This window comes from Stigmatopora nigra, chromosome 3, assembly GCF_051989575.1.
Source record: "Stigmatopora nigra isolate UIUO_SnigA chromosome 3, RoL_Snig_1.1, whole genome shotgun sequence".
Taxonomy (NCBI): Eukaryota; Metazoa; Chordata; class Actinopteri; order Syngnathiformes; family Syngnathidae; genus Stigmatopora; species Stigmatopora nigra.
The window spans coordinates 13,919,553-13,937,051 of record NC_135510.1 but is presented as its reverse complement, the minus strand read 5'-3'; the positions used below and the strand labels follow the sequence as shown (position 1 = coordinate 13,937,051).

The 17,499-nt window shown below is 36.0% G+C and overlaps 1 protein-coding gene across 2 annotated transcripts in view; it reads left to right on the top strand.

Annotated features, from left to right (window-relative positions):
* tspan4a (tetraspanin 4a) overlaps positions 1-17,499 on the top strand; it is an 84,624-nt gene that overhangs the window by 56,620 nt on the left and 10,505 nt on the right. For both annotated transcript variants that reach the window (XM_077712997.1, XM_077712996.1), the window contains 2 exons: positions 4,006-4,080; positions 16,655-16,756. In XM_077712997.1, the coding sequence (XP_077569123.1) occupies positions 4,006-4,080; positions 16,655-16,756 (177 nt within the window). The remainder of the gene's footprint in view (positions 1-4,005; positions 4,081-16,654; positions 16,757-17,499) is intronic.

The following is a 17,499-nucleotide window of genomic DNA, read 5'->3' as shown; positions in this document are numbered from 1 at the left end:
CAAGCACTGTTTTTTAATCAGCTCTCAAATCATGAAAGAATATCCAGGTTTTTTTTGTAGTTAGAAATGATATTGAGTACCTTCTCACATACAGTCATTTTCAATGTCCTATTGGGTTTCTAATGCCCAAAATGCCCCTCAATCAGCGAGTGTAGTTAGCCCATATTATTATTATGCATATACGAGATGAAGTTCTCATTAATATTTCATATTTCAATAGCTCCACTCTGCTTGGTAGTATAGTGATAGGCATTTATGCTATATAGAGTGCCCATGTACTACAGCACTTTATATACAGTAATTGTCACGATACCCAGAGGATAAGAGTGCACTATTGTAAACTTTAACTGTTTTCATCGATGGCTCCTTCTTCTTTCACAGTCTGGAAATTAGCCAATCAAACGTCTTGGATGCAATAGCAAGGTGGCCGTTGTCTAAACAAAGAAGTACAATATACCATCTATTACCAAAATACTATTAATAATGAATATTGTACAAGAATGAAAAATCTAAGTTAGTGGATGCATGAGTCCATTCACATGAAACAGCAACCTCCTCTCCCCTACTCTTGTTATTCTTATGTATGTCCTTTTTCTGACGCAACCTGTGTCTGGCTTGACCGACATTTGATCTTGCAGGAGAGTACAATAAATATATATCTGGAGCCTCAAAAGCTTGTATACGACTCAGCAATTTAAGTATAAGGTCTCATGAATCAAAATGCTCGGTGTGTGGCTGTAAGCGAGAGCGTATAGTCCAACTTAGGTTATGACACTACATGTGGCAGGTCTAAGACATCTGCACAAGATTGATGTGTTGTGACCCAAACATCAAAATACAACAAAAAATGAATAACAATTTGCCCCAAAATGCACTAGTTGTATTGGCCCGGCGACTGAACGATTAGCGCGTTGGCGTCCTAGTTCTTGGGTCTTGGGTTCAAATCCAGGTCAGTTCTCCTGTGTGGAGTTTGCATTGTTCTTCCTAGGGATGCGTGGGTTTTCTCCGGGTATAATTGTGTGTGAATGGCTGTCCGTCTCCTCGTACCCTGCAATAGTCTGGCCACCAATTCAGCGTGTCCCCCGCTTCCAACCTGAAATCATTTGTGATAGGCTTCAGCAACCCCCATGACCCTAATGAGGATAAGCGGTTCAGTAAATGAATGAATGTACTAGTTGTTTCTTTTAAGTTTTATTGCTTGCTTTGAGTAATTCACTAATCTATGCTTAATTTTTTTAAGTTCGGACAACATTGTTGGGTCAAGTAGGTTAACTATTCTTTTTTTATCCTGCATATCATGGAGAAATGCATTTTCTGTTTGACATTTATTCAGATTCCCTAATTGAAACAACTTTCCAAAGGAATTCCCATTGGCATAGTTTTCAGAAATTATTATTCATTTCACCATTGTTCTTTCCTTTCTACTGAGATCATAAATGGATTTTGGTCATTTTAAGTTAATTTGAGCTGTCCAAATCAGTATGATGAAAGTAACCAGCAGTGTTCTGTTCCTTGAGGCTGAACCTGTAATTTAATAGCATTCTTGTGATATATACAGCAATAACAGCAGGATACATTACGCCTGGTATTAAATGATCCCACTTAGCTTGTGTAGCACCCTAGATCTAAAGAGGATGAGTTACGATTCTTATAAAAATCAAATTAATGGGTGAAATACTTGTGAAATCGCAGGGGAGAAAGATGTTTGTTTTCCTTAAAGGTAAAAAGAGACAGACAGGGTGAAATGATTTCTTTCTGTGTAATTGCTGCTTTCATCCAAACCAATTATAAAAAGATGAGAGGAGATTACAATTTATGTTCCATGTTTGGAAAAAAACAACAACACTGTGTCCTCTCTCACAGTGATGATCCAATTATTTTCTTGAAGGATCAATACAATTTGGTCCATCCAAATATTTCGCAAGATTGAATTCACGATTGACCCAATTTTACTGAATCACTGGAGAGAAAATTCTCTTCTATAAACACGTTTGAATCCAAAAAGTTTACGTAATTTCCAAAGTATATATCAATATATGAAAATGCCAAATCAAACGTTACAAAAAGTCTGAATTGTCCAGACACATTTTGGCATGCAATCAGTGAATTTTGTGCAAAATCAGTTATTCACTCATTAAAAACTGATGCCATTTGTGCATGGCTGTCTTGTTATGTTGGGATTTTGTTGGAGATATGTCTTTTTTTGTGTGTGCTGTCTGGGTGTGTATTTGTTTTGCGTTTATTTTGATTAGGTTTTTTGTGTGTAAATAAGGTGAGAGCTTGGTGACGTCTAGTGTGGGAGTATCGCTAACCCTTTACCTTGTGTGTCCCGTGCGAGTAAGTCATGGGGTTATTAAAAACCTACGTTTTTGCACCAGCATTTTTCGCCGCTTTTTTCCCGCATTCTGAGCTCAACTTTGCCGTTAACGACACCCTTAAACATGACAATGGCCAACTCTTTTCACATCACTAAATATTAAACCGTAACATACAGTTGTCATTGCTATAAAAATCAACTGACTGCACTCTACCACTATTGTTAGAATTGCCAAAATGGAATAAAATTCATTGAAGTCTGTTGAGATTCATTATTTCAGCAAAAAAATCAACATTGGAATACAAAAGAAATCAATTGACTTGAGAATGTATTAAATCAAAGCTTGTCTAGGTATTTTTTGTCATTTCCACTAGGAGTGGGTGAGAAACAAAAAGAATACTTTGTGCTGTCACTTTGTGATAGGATACAACACCAGTAAGGGAAACTGTTTTGCACACACCACTAACCCAACATCAGATGTAAATGGGGTTTCAGTGTCTTGAATATAGTGCGTTTTAATGTTTTGAAAACATTTTACCCTTTCATTCACAAATTGTCACAATTTTTTTAGCCTTACAGGTCACTAATTTCAGTCATTGGATGCCTTCGATGGAGCTAGGCATCCAGTCCATGGATTAAATGGATTGGATTAAGTAGTTCACTCGCTTGACTTTGATGTGGGCAAGCGTGTGATCGATTCCCGCTTGGTAGCGATATGTATATGAGTGCGAATAGCTGGCCTGTCACTATGTTTCCCCTACGGCTGGCTGGCGACTAGGCTAGGGTATGGTCTGCCTTTTGCCCAAATGTATCTGAGATAGGCTCCAGCAATCCTCAGAACCCTTACGAGGATGCATGGTATGGAAAAGGAATGAATGAATTTACTTCATTAAATCATAAAAATGTACTTCATTCTAGTCCAATCTTTTGTGCTGTAGTATACGTATGTTGCTTCATGATCCTGATGGTGGATTGGTGAGCGACTGCTGAGGCTTGAAAACGTTTTTTGACAGTTGGCAAGCTGCAAATTTCCTCACGGAATACTCTAACTTGATAGTCATGAGATGTCATTATTTTTCCATAGTTTAAACATCAAACGCCTTTAGTCCAACCTTTAATATCATCATAATATATTTCCAATAACCTTATCCATCTACTAGCTGTACACTTAAATAGATAAAGCTCTTTGCTCCCACAGATTCTTCAATGACAATGAGCGACCCATCCGTCACATTGATAATCCGATAAACACGTCTTTTTGTGACCGTCTAGAATTTTTTAGCATTTTGGAAATGTTTAACCCCTCTGGCGTAGTTTATAAGATCGTGTTGAGTAAGTGTTTGATGGATGGGTTCGAAAATGTTTCAAGCAGCCGCATGGGCCCACGAGAAGAAGATGTATCACCCATCGAGCAACTCATCTTGGCGTAAATATGGAGGAATGCTCTAGATATGCACGAGAGGAGAATAACTTCAAGATATTCCAATGAGGATGAGCAAAAGAAAAAAAATCTGAATTTTAAGGCTGTACTATTTGTTGCCTACTACCTGACACCTGTCCTGTTTTCTTTTGGGGTTCAAGACGCCATTACGCGCAACTGTTTTTCTTTCTGATAAATTGGTTCAACCTTCAAACACAAATCCGTTTTTCTGTTCTTGTTTTTAATTCTTCTCTTTATGTTTTCACAGTTTTTTATCCTTCTTCTGCTCATCTTCTTCTTGGAGATCCTATCCATCATGTTGTTCTTCATTTACCAAGACAAGGTAATAAATATATTTAGATATGCTATATTTCACATTTTTAAATGATATTAAGTGGGAACAAAGTTACAGAACATCACTTGTTCTTATTTTAAAGGAAATCCCATGTTTTTTTCTAACATAGTAGGTAACATAAGGATATATTTAGCCAATGTTTGTAGTTTTAACACTGCGAGTGACTCAGAAAATAAGGCTCAGCAACACCATAGCAAAATGTAGACTTTTTGAGGCATCATTATCCGGGTAAGTGTACTGCTAGTTTGCGTTTAATTTGTAATTGACAGACTGGAAACTGAAATGTGCTGCTGTGGCAGAATTTTAGCAAGGAAAAATATCTTTTCACGTGTCATTGCCACCGTCACACCTGCGTCTTCTGCTCTATTATGCACCATCTTGGAAATCCAATTGACAGTCAGATTACCAGATGCTGCGGCAATGTCAATCCACGCAAGATGTCTAGCTTCTACGTATGTCACTCGCGTCTGTCTTGAATAATGTCAGGAGGTTCAGTGCCAAAAGATAATTATGTTTACATGATTTTGTGATCTTGAATAGATTGAGCCACAGACTGAGGACATGTCACAAGCAGAAATATCTTGATAAAAATGACGCTGATTTCAACTTTTCACAAAGCTGCAGTTTCCATATCAATGCTTTTTCTTTGTTTGGGTATTTTACTCAATAATTATAAAATTCTAATGAGTTTGGCAGAGTAATTTGGTCATAGATCTCCAGCAACTTATTTTACTCTATTGGATATTACAATGAAATATTGAAGATATTGTGATTCAGGCCAAATTCCTGAAATTATGTACAGTTGTCTTTAACAGTCGCATTGATAAACTAGCAAATAATTTGGGTAATGTTATGCTCTTTAAAAAAAAGTAAAGGCGATTGCACATTAAACTCTGCCTCTGCTGTAATTACCTGAGAGCACCGGTAGTTACTATGTGCATGGGCTGGTGGTTGTCCTCTGGAGGCAAATAATGACCACCGCTGCGGCACTGCTTTTGAATTATGGGGGCTGTTCATAAATCACGAACAATTCGAAACCACTAGTGTTGCATCATTTATGTGCTGAGGCAAAACATATTGTCTCCAAAGACAAAAGCCTAGGCTCAGCTTGTGTGAAATGTCTTTACATATTTAGGTAAATAACAATAAAGTGTTTATCTTTGATAGGTCTGTTCTCTTCTACAACAGACCCGATTTCTCAAAGAGAGCGTGACATATTTTTTGTTTTATCTTTTCCTATTATATTGGGAATTTCTGAGGACTCGTTTTCAATGGCAAATGTATTCCCCAGATTCTTTAATTCAGTCATTATAATAACAAAAAAGGAGCCCTTCTGATGACGATCCTGCATTTTCACAGAATCTACCAACATTTATCATAAAAAATAAGGGTTTCTAACTTACGGCTCATGGGCCAACTTCGGCCTGCTACCCAGTTTTTATGGCCCCGCAGCCAATGATGAAAATTTGATTGATTATGGCGCGCACAAGTAGCTTAAATTCAGCCTATATTCGGTACCACCTCTCAGTTTTAACACGACATAGCGCTTTTCACTTCAACAGGGCATCTCCATTAGTTTAGGGGTCAAATACTGGCAAATTGTTCTAACAAATTTAGAAAATGTTGTAAAATTTCAGGATTATTTCTTACATAAATTGTCTTTGTTCTAAAAGTTTGTTTAGCAATTGTAAAAATTAATTTGGATATTTTGGAATATGCTTATACCTCTGTTGCTTGTAGCCTCTTAACCCAGGCAAGGGTGGGCAGACCGGTCCTTGAGGGCCGCTGTGGTAGCAAGTTTTTGTTCCAACTGATCCAGCACAGACACTTTGACCAATAAGATTTCTTCAGAAAAAAAGAAGCACCTGACTGCAATCCACTGATTGCACTTGTAAAACACCAAATTGGTGAAAAGGTGTCCTCTTTATGGGTTGCAATGAAAACCCGCACCCACTGCGGCCCTATGTGGAATAGTTTGCCTACCCCTGCTCTAACCCGTTCTCGTCCATTTTTACAACTGATTTTATTCAACCAGTTTGCAATCTTTAACTTATACTTACTACGTTGAACCTTTTTAAGGATATGCAGCAGTTTTAGCTCAAGTGCATTTTAAGTCACAATTACTGTGTGAGACTTTATGTATATAAATTATATACATTTGTGATTAAATTTGGCTTGCAATAGATGAAGTACAATATATTGAAGCAATACTTGCCAAAGCTGCAATCATAATAACTGACCATTAATAGGACATCTTTACACTTGACATTATGCATTAGAATACAGAGTTACAATCCATATATTTTTCATTATATAACCTCGATTTTATCAGATCACCTCATTGACTTTAGTGCCCTAATCCTAATGTAGTCTGTGATTAAATTCCCTTCATGCTCTCTCAACACCGTAACTCTTGATGAGCAGTTCACCATTGGAATTTATCCATGTTATGTACTTAGGTGTACAGATGCTGGTACCTCAAATAAGAGCAATACAGCAATGGTGCATGTTGATGAAGTCCATTTCAGGAATCACACTCGGTGGCCCCCTTTACTACGCCTGCTTTAGAACTGATAAAAGGCTCCATGACACAGCTGGAAGCAGCATCAAACGGCTTCTAGATCTTCCTCACAACCATTTGTTTCACTCCGCTGGCTCCTAAGGGTGATGGAAAGTCTTTTGAGGTTGCCATCAATGGTTGCAGTGTGACTCAGTAATGTCAAAGCTAATAGAAGGCTGACTCAGTGGTATGCGATTGAAAGTGGATTGATGTGTGTTTTATACAATATTAGTGGGTTTACTCTTCAAATACAATTTATCCCACTAAATTAGATATGCACTTGCCTCTTAAATTAACGGTCACATCCACAAATGGGGAACTTAATTTTGATGATGAATGGACACCATTAATACAATCAATTTAGAGCTGGAAAGGCAAGAAGAGCAAAATAGGATCTTATCTACCAAAATGTCCCACCAAAATAATTGTAACAGTTTTTTGGATATATATATATATATATATATATATATATATATATATATATATATATATATATATATATATATATATATATATATATATATATATATATATATATATATATATATATATATATATATATATATATATATATATATATATATTTATATATATTTATATATGTATGGATCAATATTACATCTAGTATTTTCATTAATTTATTTTCAACACGGCTTATTCTTGTCAGTATTGTGTTGTACTGGAGCCTATCCCAGCTGACTTCCGGCAAAAGGCAGACTACACCCTATCTTACTAGTACCAGTGAGTCGCAAGGCACCCATAGAGACAGACAACCATTTGCACTCAGACCACATAACCACGAGTGGGAATTGATTCCTTTCTGTCCGCATCGAAGTAAGGTGAAAGAAACCACTGAACCATCACTTGGCCTCAGCTAGTATTTTCTCCATTAATTATTGCCAACTGGTATGAAAAAAATGATATTTGCTGTCAAATATTTTTTTTTCAAGTTTAATCAATTTATGGACAAATTCAAGTGAATAATGTTAACTATTGATAATTGATCATATTGTTTTTAATGAATAGTTAACCCCCATCAAGACATTGAAATAACAAAAAGCTCATTGTTTCTCCAATCTTATCTTACCAACATATGCAGGTTTATTCCAGTGAGAAGCCAGCAGTCAATCGTCAGGATGACATACTGACTGACACTGGCAACCGTTTACACGCACAGGACAGACTATTTAGCGGCTCCAATTAACCTTACTTTGATGCTATTTGTCTGTAGGAGGAAGCTGTCACCCACAGACAACTGGCAGAGCAAAAAAAATCAATAAAATATATATTTTTTAAAAAGCATATATAAACCCATCCAAAACTGAATACTGAAAAAATCCTTTCTTTATTATTAATACATTTTTAACCTTGACAGTCAAAGGAATTAGTTTAGTGAATATACAATCCAATGCAATTTTTTTTATGAAAGTGGGACTTGGCTGCTGGCAAAGCACTATGAGTTTTTTTTAAATGGAAAGCAATTCAAACTACTAACACCAAATATATTGATCCTCCCTTTGTGTGTCTGCGTCATAGCTCAGAGATTTACCCTAAAGTGGTGATCAGATCATTATTTAACAATATTGATAGATGGAATAGACTTCCTGTATATACAGGCTAATAAACTAAAGTTAAAACACTGTATTTCCTCCAATATGGCATCGAGATGATGGAGACAGTACCCCAGAGAATCTGATTTAAGAGAGTCTCCGTCATCCCGTTGCTGGCACAGTTTGCGTCCTAACCTCCCCATGACATTGGCTGTGAGGTCACTGCTGCATGAGCTCTTTCCGATGACCACGCCTCTACCAGGATGTGTCATAGTGAGGCTCTAGTGTTTGATTTGCTGTCTGTGTGCTTTAGGACAATTCAAGGTGAGGTAATGCTGCAGTAAAAAGTGAATGGTCAAGAGTTATTACATTGTAGGTTTGAGTGCATGTAACCTTAGTTTGACTCTTCAGGGATTCTTATTGTACATATGTTTCTATGTTTCTTGTGAATGAGATATGGTTTAAAATTTGTTATGTTCAATTTTGGCATACCACACTTTGTTACAATTGTAAAATTCTGTGAACAAAGTTCTCATCCTCCCACAGCAAGGCAGTCAGCCAGGAAAATGTTGAGTGCCTCAACAATGAAGCCCTGCACCTCTAAGTGCACACATACTGTTTATGCATATCCTGGGAATGCCTCATTAAATCAGATATTGAGAAATTATCGGTATAACCCGTCATTCATTGTAACTGTGTGATACTGTTAGACTGCAAGTAGAGGAATTTGATGCTGCCATTGTCATCGGCAAGGCAACTTGATTTTAACAAAACTACATACCCCAAACGCAGTATGCACATTTGTTTGAATAAGACGAAAAGTCATGGAAATATTAGTCTTGAAAAACAACCAGGTGGACAAAACCATAGATGTTTCGAACCGTGCAAGGATAACAAGTATGCAAAAACATTTTCTATTAAGGCAGGTGCATAAGTGTTGAGAAAAGCTGTTTTATTAACTGCCTCGGCTTCTTACCGGTTTAGGTATACATACCATAAGTGTAACCGGCTTTCCATCTTGCCGCTCTATGACATCCTCTTTTGTTTTTTTAAAATCAGAGAGAGACCATGAAAAGAAGTCGGCCTCTTTTAAAGTTTTTTTCTGCGTCAATATCATCGTAGCTGTCTTATGGCTGTATTGCCTTGCAATATCAGTCTTCTGTTTTTCTTTGATGGATAACAGATCACTTCTTCATTTCATTTGCACTAGTAATTTCAAGTAAAGAACAAAGTTGCTTTACCCTATTGCTTAACCCCATTAAAAAACCCTATTAGACCTCTGTGAGGACAAATGGCAATCAAAAGAGAGTTGTTTTGAGACAGCCAATGGGATGACAGTGGAATGTAGGGAGATTGTCAAGCAGAACGCAATGCTTCTGGGCCAATTTCAAAATGAAATAACACATTTACAGTTCAAGATCCTGACCAATAGGGCATTCTCACTTTTAAATATGATTTAATTCCTAGTGTTTACCACTCACTGTGTGTCTTTGGAAAATGAAACCATTGCTGTTTTCCGAATGTCCGTTTCTTCTTTGTTGATGAAATGCACAGTAGATTCATTGAAGCTGTAATGGGGTGCTACATGGGCATAATTATTTTCTGCCTTCAGCACATCTAGACACTTGCCTTTTTTGGTCACTGTCATCATCTTTCTTCTTTCTCTCGAGGACCGAAGTTGGCCACTCCTGCCTTAAATGGCCCTGGAGGCATTTTCAATGGGGATTCAAAATCCAAACAAAGCTAGAATAGGCTGGCCGTAGGCTTCCTCGATGAAATGATTGGCGAAATGCGAAAGCCAATCCGAACAAAACAGGAAAAGGCAAGACGTCGTCTTTCTCCGCCTTTTACATTATTCGCTGCGTCAATCTCCTTTTATGGTGAAATTCCACTTCTTCTTTGAAACCACAACAGTAATGACAGTAATTGAATTTCGACATATCTAGTCAAAAAATATCTGCTAGTGGAACGACAAGCTGATTGATGGTTTTCTTACATGCTCTCCATACTGTAGGATGAAGAATAATTTGGTGAGGCCAATATTGATTTAAAAAAAAAAGGACAATTATTTATTAGTGGACAGTGTGCTCGTACTCTACCCATCACATCTGTAAAGCTTCAAACAGGCCACCCGGGAGATTTGCCAAGTTCCACTTCAGGTGTGATAGCTCTCATCTTTCCACACCATTAATGTTACAACAACAGACGTCAGACCAGTGGGGCTCGTAAAAATATCACGTGTCTGCACCTCTGCCGAAATATTTTTCATATTGAGTCATTTTCGTTTCGATCTATCTATCTATCTATCTATCTATCTATATATATATATATATATATATATATATATATATATATATATATATATATATATATATATATATATATATATATATATATATATATATATATATATATATATATATATATATATATATATATATATATATATATATATATATATATATATATATATATATATATATATATATTTGTTTTTTTTTCATTTATTTATTTTTTTTATTATGGAATGTGCCTTGCTAACTATTTGTTGAACATTTAGACCTCATGCTTACAAAAATATTCATCTTCTGTCAGGTTTTATTATTTTATTATTAATTATTTCAAAATAAATCAACAAAACAACTCACCAATTGTTTTTCATGTTTCTTGACAAGGCCAGTGGTGCAAAAGAAATTGTGGTTTAGCCACCCAACAAAAAGAAAAGACAAGAAGACCTAATTTGTGGACTACACTAAATGGACTCTGTGGGGATTCAGTATAACGTTGGCCTCTGAACACAGCCTCGAAGGATTAAGTCCTTAATTGGGTCACAGCTCCTTGTTCATGTGACTGTTCGTCCAATCAGTCACCACTCCTTTTCTAAATTTGGGGAGCAAATTGTAATGTCATGTTTGTCATGGTTCTCAAAATAACACGTCGCCTTAAAAACATCAGAACTTAGATGCATGTTCACTGATTAATGTGCTTCATTACAAACACCTTTGAGGGAACCATGTGGGAAAAGCGATAAAGTAACAGATGGGGATAAACTGACAAATATGCTGCTTTCTTACTGTCTGATTCTGATGCATGGATTTAATTATAAGGTGTCGTGGGGTTGAAGGCATGTCCTTGAAATCCAAAAAGGTTTTGAGGCAAAGGATGAAAAAGTACTTTCTACTTTGTGCTGCCAAATATTAGCCACAGGTGAACATCTGTGATATTACAAGATGGTTTAGGGATTGTCTGGGCTGCTGTGACAATAACAGCAGGGAACTAATCCTGACTTTGACTTTGTCCGTCATTTTTATTTCATTCATTCATCTTCCATACCAATTATCCTCGCAAGTGTCGTCGTGGGGGATGCTGAAGCCCATCCCAGCCAACCACTGCAACAGGTGGAAGACACTCTGAATTGGTTTACAACCAATTGCAGGGCACAATGAAATTGACAACTACTACTCTCGCTCATAATGACAGCTCCCCCGAGTGGGAATTGAACCCAAATTGCCCGCAACAAAGACAGGCGGAAGAACCACTGCCACATCAGGTGGCCCATTTTAATTTCACTTTTACTTATTTTGATTGAATTAAAAGCAGGCAGTTTCTAAAGGTTTGGGTGAATAAGGTATATCTAAACTTTTTTAGTACCCTTGTAAATAGCCTCTGGGTCAACTTGGACTGGGCAAAGTTTTACTTTCGAACCCATAAAGTGCGTAATATATGAAGTTAAACTATCTACTGTCACCTGAACTATTTTCATTGACATATTAAAATGTCCAACTTTTATATATACGTGTGTATATATATATATATATATATATATATATATATATATATATATATATATATATATATATATATATATATATATATATATATATATATATATATATATATATATATATATATATATATATATATATATATATATATATATATATATATATATATATATATATATATATATATATATATATATATATATATATATATAAATTTATATATGTATATAAAGGAAATGTACTATCTTATGAGTACCATTCATTACACAATTTGGTAGTAGGGACATTACTTCCGTAATTTACCGCATTATAGATAAATGGTGTCTAAAACATGCCTCATAGGCTTGACTGTCTTGATTTTACTGCTTTATGAGTCTCTTCCTTACAACATCGATTGTCTTCCCTAACTGCCTGCAATTGTCAACATGACTTGATTAGCAACAGAGGATGGAATGCCTTGGCGTTGTAATTCATTTGTTGTAGCTAATTAGTGAAATTAATTACTTAAAGGGAAATAAAGCCCGTAATAGACATTCATGTGTGTTATTTGGTATTCCGGGACAGAATTAGAAGTCAAGTCTTTTATTTTAGTCACGGGTCATTAGTTGCAGGGCTCTGCAGACTTGAAATCCTGCTTTCAAAAAAAAAAAAAGGTTAGTTCCTTAGTCTGGTGAATCTGTAGAAGTTCACAAGTATTGAATGATCTATCCTGAGGCAGAAAAAGACACTGCCATAGAGGCTTCCCCTTATTTGAAATGTACGGCAACACTCCCAGTGATTTAAACCCGTAACACAGGCCAGTGGAAAAATGCGCTGCAGTCAAATGAAATGCCCTTGAAAAGTTTGACTTTGACTGCAAATGGTCTTGGAGTCAGCGGAACGTAATCTGGGATGTAGTTCTCTTGAAGAAACGCTATAATTCAAGTATTCAGAGGCTTTAAGACCTTAGCCATGCTCACATGTGAGGACAGAAGGTAAGACTCAGAAACAAACAGAGGCAACGACAAGATCGCGTGATCATAGACTGGCTTAATTTCTTACTTAGTAATGACCTCCAGACCATGAATCAATCATGTCCAAATCTTTCTCCATCCATTCTAAAATGTAACCTGGTGGTATTTATTTAATGTTCCCTAGTATATAATAGAGAAGTATTGTATAAATTATCACTCGTTTCGTGGATGTCTTTATCCCGTTTCTCTCTTCTGTCCGTATGCTCCATTTGTAGCAGGTAATGGATCTCCAGCCTTTTCAGAGAGCTTGTAAATTGAGGCATTTTTCTTGCCATTATGTACTCTCCTTTAATGTGGGGGATTATATTCTTTTCCTTTGGCTGTCTCCCATTCTTGCTGTATTATCAAATAGGAAAAGTGGCTTTTATCCAAACAAAACATCCCAAACTCTTACAATGACCTTGATTTACGTATATTTTCACTCAATTATCCAGTCAAGACTGTGAGTTAAGATCATTTCAATGTAAATGTACTGCTTCAATGACATTTAAAAGATGGTTGTTTGCATTCTTAACGCAGTCGTTACATTTACAGTTTCTCTTTAAATGGGAAAACATGGCTTTTTTATTGTTGTCTTGTCATGTGTTGTTATAAAATAACACTTTATTTGCTGCAGGGAAAAAAGTTCTGTCAGTATCTCATTTACAGAATTGTTTTGGAGTTGCTATGAGCCCATTGCATGTGTTTGATTGTACTTATGCTTCAGCAATTTGATGAAGTGAGAGTTGTAGAATTGTCTTCCAAGTGTTTGTGTATACTTCTGTGCCACCGTAGACATCCTCACTTCATCTTTCTGCATAATAAATGCTTTCATTTTGCCTCATCCCCTTTAACTGTAAGTTGCTCACTGCGCCAACTTTCTATCCTAACTATCATTTTCTTCAAGTCCCGTCTTTGTGACTCTTATCTTAGCTTGTAGTCTTACCATGTGAATAATTGATGCGCCATCTTGGACTCGTCTGGTTTAGTTAAAAGGCATATGAAGTCTCGGGGACAACGTCAATATGGAGCTAAAAGTAAAACTGTGGCTTTTGCTTGCGTGCCTGACTTTCGTAGGAGTCACTCTTTAATGACCCATTTACTCTCGTTTTTCTTGTCCCTTGCTTAACTTGATAGAACTTGAAGCTTTTCCAGTCTGCCTGAATCTCATGTAACAGCTGCCCGTGCCAGATTCTTGCATCAGTGCAAAGACGGCTCACATGCTGCTGTTGTGATGTCAGGAAGCAACGTTTAGATGGCCTCTATTTAGAATCCAGAACAACTGCTCTTGATGATTGCAACACATTACATTTTGCTTCATCTTTTCATTCAGGATTCTCTTTCAACTCCATCTTTCTGAGCCTGTAAGCCAAATAATGTTTTATTAATGATTCATGCACAATAGCATTTTTTTTTTTGCATTTCTAATATAATCTTGTATTGTATTACACACAATACACTTGTATTTTGTTGAGCACACGGTCAATATCATTCACAGGCATTCACTTGTTTTTTTTCTTTATTATTATTCTTAATTTAGGCAACCTCACCCGCATTTGAATAATTTCAATCATGGGCAGAAAATGAGTCATAACAGTCATGGCGGATGGGCTCCACCTGCGGCATCCAATGAACGTCTCCAGGTCTTTATGATATTGAGTAGCCTGACGAAATACTTTAAAATCGCTCCACTTTTGAAGTTGTTCTGCTAGGTGTGAAGGTTTAAAAAAAAAAAAGAAAGAAAAAAACAATATGACCCAGATTCCTGTGTGCGTGTATGTCGAAATTACATTCATCACGTCCGCTTTTATTGATTTGTGTCTGCTGGACGTGAAAACCGGTAGACAAACAAAATATGATCAGAACCTTCAAAGTAAGAAGTGAGGTTGCATATGTTTACAAAATATTTCATTTTTAATAACTGTGCATGAATGAAGAAGTCTAATAAACCTTGTTGTTCTACGAGAAAAAAAATGTGCATGCTAAACTCTCCAAAAAATATTACCATTTTGTTGCGCTAATCGGATTTTCTTAAATATCTGTGGAATTATAGGAGATTAAGAAACTAGTGAATATTTTTAATGTCTCAAAACACATTGAGTCCCAAAAGAGCTCAGGTGAATGTTATTGTTTTTCTTCTTTGCGTCAGAATGAAGGGTACGATAAAAATTAATCAACGGATCCCTAACCCTGAAAAACAACCAATGGGAGAGTCTTACTGAGGTCAAATTTTGTTTTGATAACAAAACACAGCCCCAGTATGTGGTTATAAGGCTGAGTACCTGGAGGGCTATCATGGGATTAAAAAATAAATTAACAAAACATCATGAAGAACAAATATCTGTGTTTAGTCAATTCTGAATCTCCAAAGGTTATAGATACTCCCTTCTCAATTACTTTTTATGTGCAGTTTATCTCTGGTAGTAAATGTTGTTGTCAGAGAAAACATGCATATTAGCATTATATATGAATATATATAGACATATTTAATATTATTATATTTATTCATATATTTTTCTGAAACTATTTATGACATATTTCATCTATATGAAACCAATTAAATGTATTTTAATAGAGCTACCGTATTTTCACGACTATAAGGTGCACTTAAAAGTCTTACATTTTCTCCAAAATAGACAGTGCGCCTTATAATCCAGTGCGCCTTATATATGGAAAAAATAGAAAACCAAAAATGAAAAACCACCACTGTTGGACATTAAAAAAACAAACGCCTGAACTGAAACAATACTATTAAATATTCAGATGTCATCTTAGTTTACAACCTCTTCCATCAAATAGCTCAAAACATCAACAATGGCTGGCTTTAGAGGTGACTGTGTAGTGAGTGCTTCATACCTGGAAGTCAATAGCAATTACAGTATTTTCAGGAATATAAGGCGCACTTAAAAGTCTTACATTTCTCCAAAATAGACATTGCACCTTATAATACAGTGCGCCTTATAATACAGTGCGCCTTATATATGGAAAAATGTCATTCATTGGGGGTGGTGCGCCTTATAATGCGGTGCGCCTTATAGTCGTGAAAATACGGTAAGTGGTCATGTACGCAAAATTAATGGGATGTGTGTCCTTCACCTCTTCCAGTTATAATTGAATGGCCATCAAATACCTTCCCCACCCCTGACATGTAAATTTGAAATTGATGGACAAAATATAATAATACCTTAGTTTCTTATGTGCAGCTCCAGCCATGTGTTTTCTTTGTCAATCATCTTTCATTCTGAAACTTCCAGTGTCATTTTACTAATACTGTTTCAAGTCACCCCTCTCCTATGTAATAACACTTTGTCAGGTAAATACCTCGGGCATAGGTTGTTACTATGGTAACAAAAAATGTTCAACTGTATTAAAAACTTGACTAAGGGTCATATCTGTCAGATAAACAATTATTAATCATTTCTGGCAAACACATTTCTGAAGGTCATTTTTTAAAGCATTTCTATTGCAGCATTTATTGTTTAAATGTTATTCTCAGAAAGTGGTGCGTATTATATGTGATTTTAAATTGATTTTTACAAAAGGGGTGAAAAAATGCTCATGTTGAAATGGAGTTGATGCACCACTTTGCAACTATTATTACAGAATCTCTTACCAAATTATCGTGTGTATTTAGGAAAAGTCAAATTGATGAACATTTCCTTTTTTTCCCTCCAGATTGACCACCATGCTCAGAGAGATTTAAAGAAGGGACTTCAGCTTTTTGGCACAGAGGGCAACGTGGGTCTGACCAATGCCTGGATGATTGTTCAAACTGATGTAAGATACGTTTACCTTGGCTTCCTACTTTAATATAATCATTTTTTAATAATGATATGTACACCCCCCACCACGACCCAACAAAAAAATCATTAAAAAAAACACAAACACATCAAATTTTGCATTTCTCAACTTTAAAAGGCTATATTGTAAAAAAAAAACCCTACAAAAGCTTGACAGATAAATGGTTTATCCTCTCACAGAGGTAATCTTTGTTCCCAGTTTTGACTTTGATGTGCTTTTACCATATGGTTTAAAATTTGAAAGGCAAAAAAATATCCTTTTTTTTGGATTTTTGAGTAGTATGACGGTGGAAGGGATGGTGCATGTAACTGATATTAATCCTGGCAAATACCTTTGCGAGACATCAACAGACAAATGGTAGTATTTGGCCTCTTTTTTTTGGGTTTATTTTTCGCATATGCATTTGAACATTATTCACAACAGTTTTGTTCTATTAGTACATGATGACAGGTCAGGCCTTTGTATGTGTCTGGGCTAAGCTACACAGCATTAACTTGCTTGTGTATGATCAAAGGCATGCACAATGACAGCAGTAAATAATATATGCAATAATGTGTGCCAGCCTGTGTGGGCGTTAATGTGCTGCTTTTGCTGGGTGATGGGCGCAGTATGACATCGTACATCTTCAAACATGAATGCGCTTCACATATACGCTGATGTTGTGCTATATACTATATGTGTTTATGAGTTTGTATGTACTGTAAATAAAGAAGCACCAT